Source organism: Fundulus heteroclitus, chromosome 4 (assembly GCF_011125445.2).
Source record: "Fundulus heteroclitus isolate FHET01 chromosome 4, MU-UCD_Fhet_4.1, whole genome shotgun sequence".
NCBI lineage: Eukaryota > Metazoa > Chordata > Actinopteri > Cyprinodontiformes > Fundulidae > Fundulus > Fundulus heteroclitus.
In genome coordinates, this window is record NC_046364.1 from 31,449,750 (window position 1) to 31,452,349 (window position 2,600).

At 40.8% G+C, this 2,600-nt stretch overlaps 1 protein-coding gene across 1 annotated transcript; it reads left to right on the forward strand.

Annotated features, from left to right (window-relative positions):
- On the forward strand, positions 1 to 2,600 carry LOC110367172 (protein PIGBOS1). Its single transcript, XM_021312049.2, has 2 exons — positions 1 to 121; positions 2,066 to 2,600. Exon 2 carries the CDS (start codon positions 2,113 to 2,115, stop codon positions 2,269 to 2,271), a length of 159 nt encoding a protein of 52 aa, XP_021167724.2. The 5' UTR covers positions 1 to 121; positions 2,066 to 2,112; the 3' UTR covers positions 2,272 to 2,600.

A 2,600-nucleotide genomic window follows, 5' to 3' on the forward strand; every position in this document is an offset into this window, starting at 1 on the left:
CAAGAAGAAGAATGATCTCCGGCCGTACATAAGTGCCCTGTTTGCTTCTACTTGCACCTTTCCTGCATCTCATCAGGCTGTCCCTCGGTCCGGGGTGGCACGGCGTACAAAGCGCTCGCTGGTGAGTGACGAATGTTGCAGATAATTATTTCTGGAATAGTTAAAAATTACACTTTTGATGATCAGTGTGTTCAATAATAAAATAAGGTCAGCAAACTATCAAGACAGGGACACGCACTCATTATCCGGTGGCAACTTTTCAAAATAAGACGCTGCTTTAGGGACTGTAAGAGTTTGTAGAATATTAGTGAATTAATCTCTATAAGAATGTAATACCCTTTTGTCTGTAGATGTTATAGTCAAAATAAGTTTTATACCATTCCGTTGTTTTATATTTTGTGTATTTAAGGGCAATTTTTAAGAATAAGAAATTAGATATCTATTGCTAAAAGTATTCGCTCATCCATCCAAGTACTGTAATCAAAATCAGGCGTTCCAATTACTTAAATGGCCGTAAGTGTACGAAATCAAGCACCTAGTTATTTTCATTTATTTCAAGGATAACCCCTTGAGACGTGTCATCTCATTTTCAAGAGGGTCCTTAGAAAACACAGATATTATGCAGGCTGCTTCTACAAACGTGTGCAAGAACGGGTCTCTGCCAGGAGCTCAGTGAGTTCCAGCGTGGTTCTGTAGTAGGATGCCACCTGTGATTGGGAACAACAGCAACTCGGGCACAAAGTAGTAGGTCACAGAAACGGCTGGAGTTGGGGCGGTGGATGGTGAGGAGGCGCATAGCTAGGTTGACAACTTTCTGCACAGTCAATCGCAATAGACCTCCAAACTTCATCTGGCCTTCAGATTAGCTCCAGAATGTCGTGTAGACAGCTTTCCATGGCCAAGCAAGTGCATTCAAGCCATACATCACTAAGTGCAATCCAAGTGATGGATGAAGTGGTGATAAGCTCGCCCGCCACCACTGGACTCGAGTGGAGGCACTTTCTCTGGAGTGGTGAATCACGCTTCTCCATCTTATGGGGTTGTTCCTTTCCCCGGCCCCTTAGTTCCAGTGAATGGAACTCTGAATGCTTCAACAAATCCAAGAGATTTTGGACAAACCCATGTTCCAAACCTTGTGGGAGCAGTTAGGAGACGGCCCCTTCCTTTTCCAACATCACTGTGCCCCAGTGTAAAAAGCAAGGTCCATAAAAGCTATAGAGGCGAGAAGTTCTGCAAGTCGATGACTCCATGTAATCTGCTAGATTTCCTTAGATAAAAAACCTTTACCCAATCTCTTTGTATGGTTTCATAGAATTCACTTTGCAAAGTGCGTTGGGATGATGTGTTGTGACTTGACGCTGTATAAATAAAGATTAATTTAAGAATAGAATCAGTTGAATTGGTGTGGATGACCTTGACTGGCCTGGTCAAAAATGACAATAAACATGCTCCACAACCTTGTGGTCAGCTTACCCAGAAGAATTGAAGCTGTTATAGCTGCAAAGCGATGGACCAACGTCATAGTAAACCCTATTGATTAGAGTGGGAGGTCACTTAAGTTCTTATGTGAATCAAGACAGGTGAGCAAATACTTTTAGCAAGATAGTGTGTGCATATTAGGGGGGTTTTGTTAAGAAATGTATTTTTGTCTTTAGCGTGCATCAGTCATTTTAAACTCCCAAAATTCATAGTGAAGAAAATTTACTGACATTTAATTGGAGGTCTTAGTAGGCAAAAAAAAAAAAAAAAAGATTTTAAACAGGTTCTAAAATGATCAAAATCCTTCCTCAGACAAAATGTTCCCCACTGTCAGTATTTATGTTAATAAAAGATGAAGCCAAAGTAGAAATGCTGTGTATAATAAAACGACTCAACAGCTTGTAGAAGCAAATTTAGCAACAGAAATGGGAATTAATCATTTTCAGTATGTTAATGTATGGTAAGTCAAAATGCCTCAACAGTTATGCTTAACGTTTTAGAGGAACGTGTAAAATTCACCACAGCACTTAAATTTGTAAGTAAGGTCCGATAATTCCTGGCTGTCACCTGTTTATTATTCTTTCAGGATCGTTTGGGGTCCTTCGATCTGGATTCCCCACAAAAACTGAAGTAATGTTTCGACGAAGGATGCCTTTCTCCCAGCTGGCTTTAGCCGCAGCGCTCGGGGTCGCTGGGGGCATTTACATCTACAGACCTTATTTTGAGGCACGACCGAAGGCCTCTGAGCCGCAGCACCAGGATGTGCCGAAGAAAGGGAACGAAACGGACTGAGGCGGATCGCCACTCCCAGGAAGCGCTTCACAGACAGAACAATCAGGACCGTTGATGCTGGACCGGATGGCAAACAAAACACAAAACCAGTGTGGATACATTTCTGCTACTGTGTGTGACGACAAAATAAGATATTCTATTTTGGGACATTCTGAAAAATCACTTTTAAGAAAAAAAAAAAAAAGGTATAAAATGTTAATCCTTTGACAGTTTTAAACACTCTCCTGCCTTACAGTTATTTCTAAGAGATTTATTTGTAAATGCATAAACGCTGTTGCTTGAGGACATTGTGAACCAAAAAATAAAATGTCTTTTTATGTTGAGTGAAA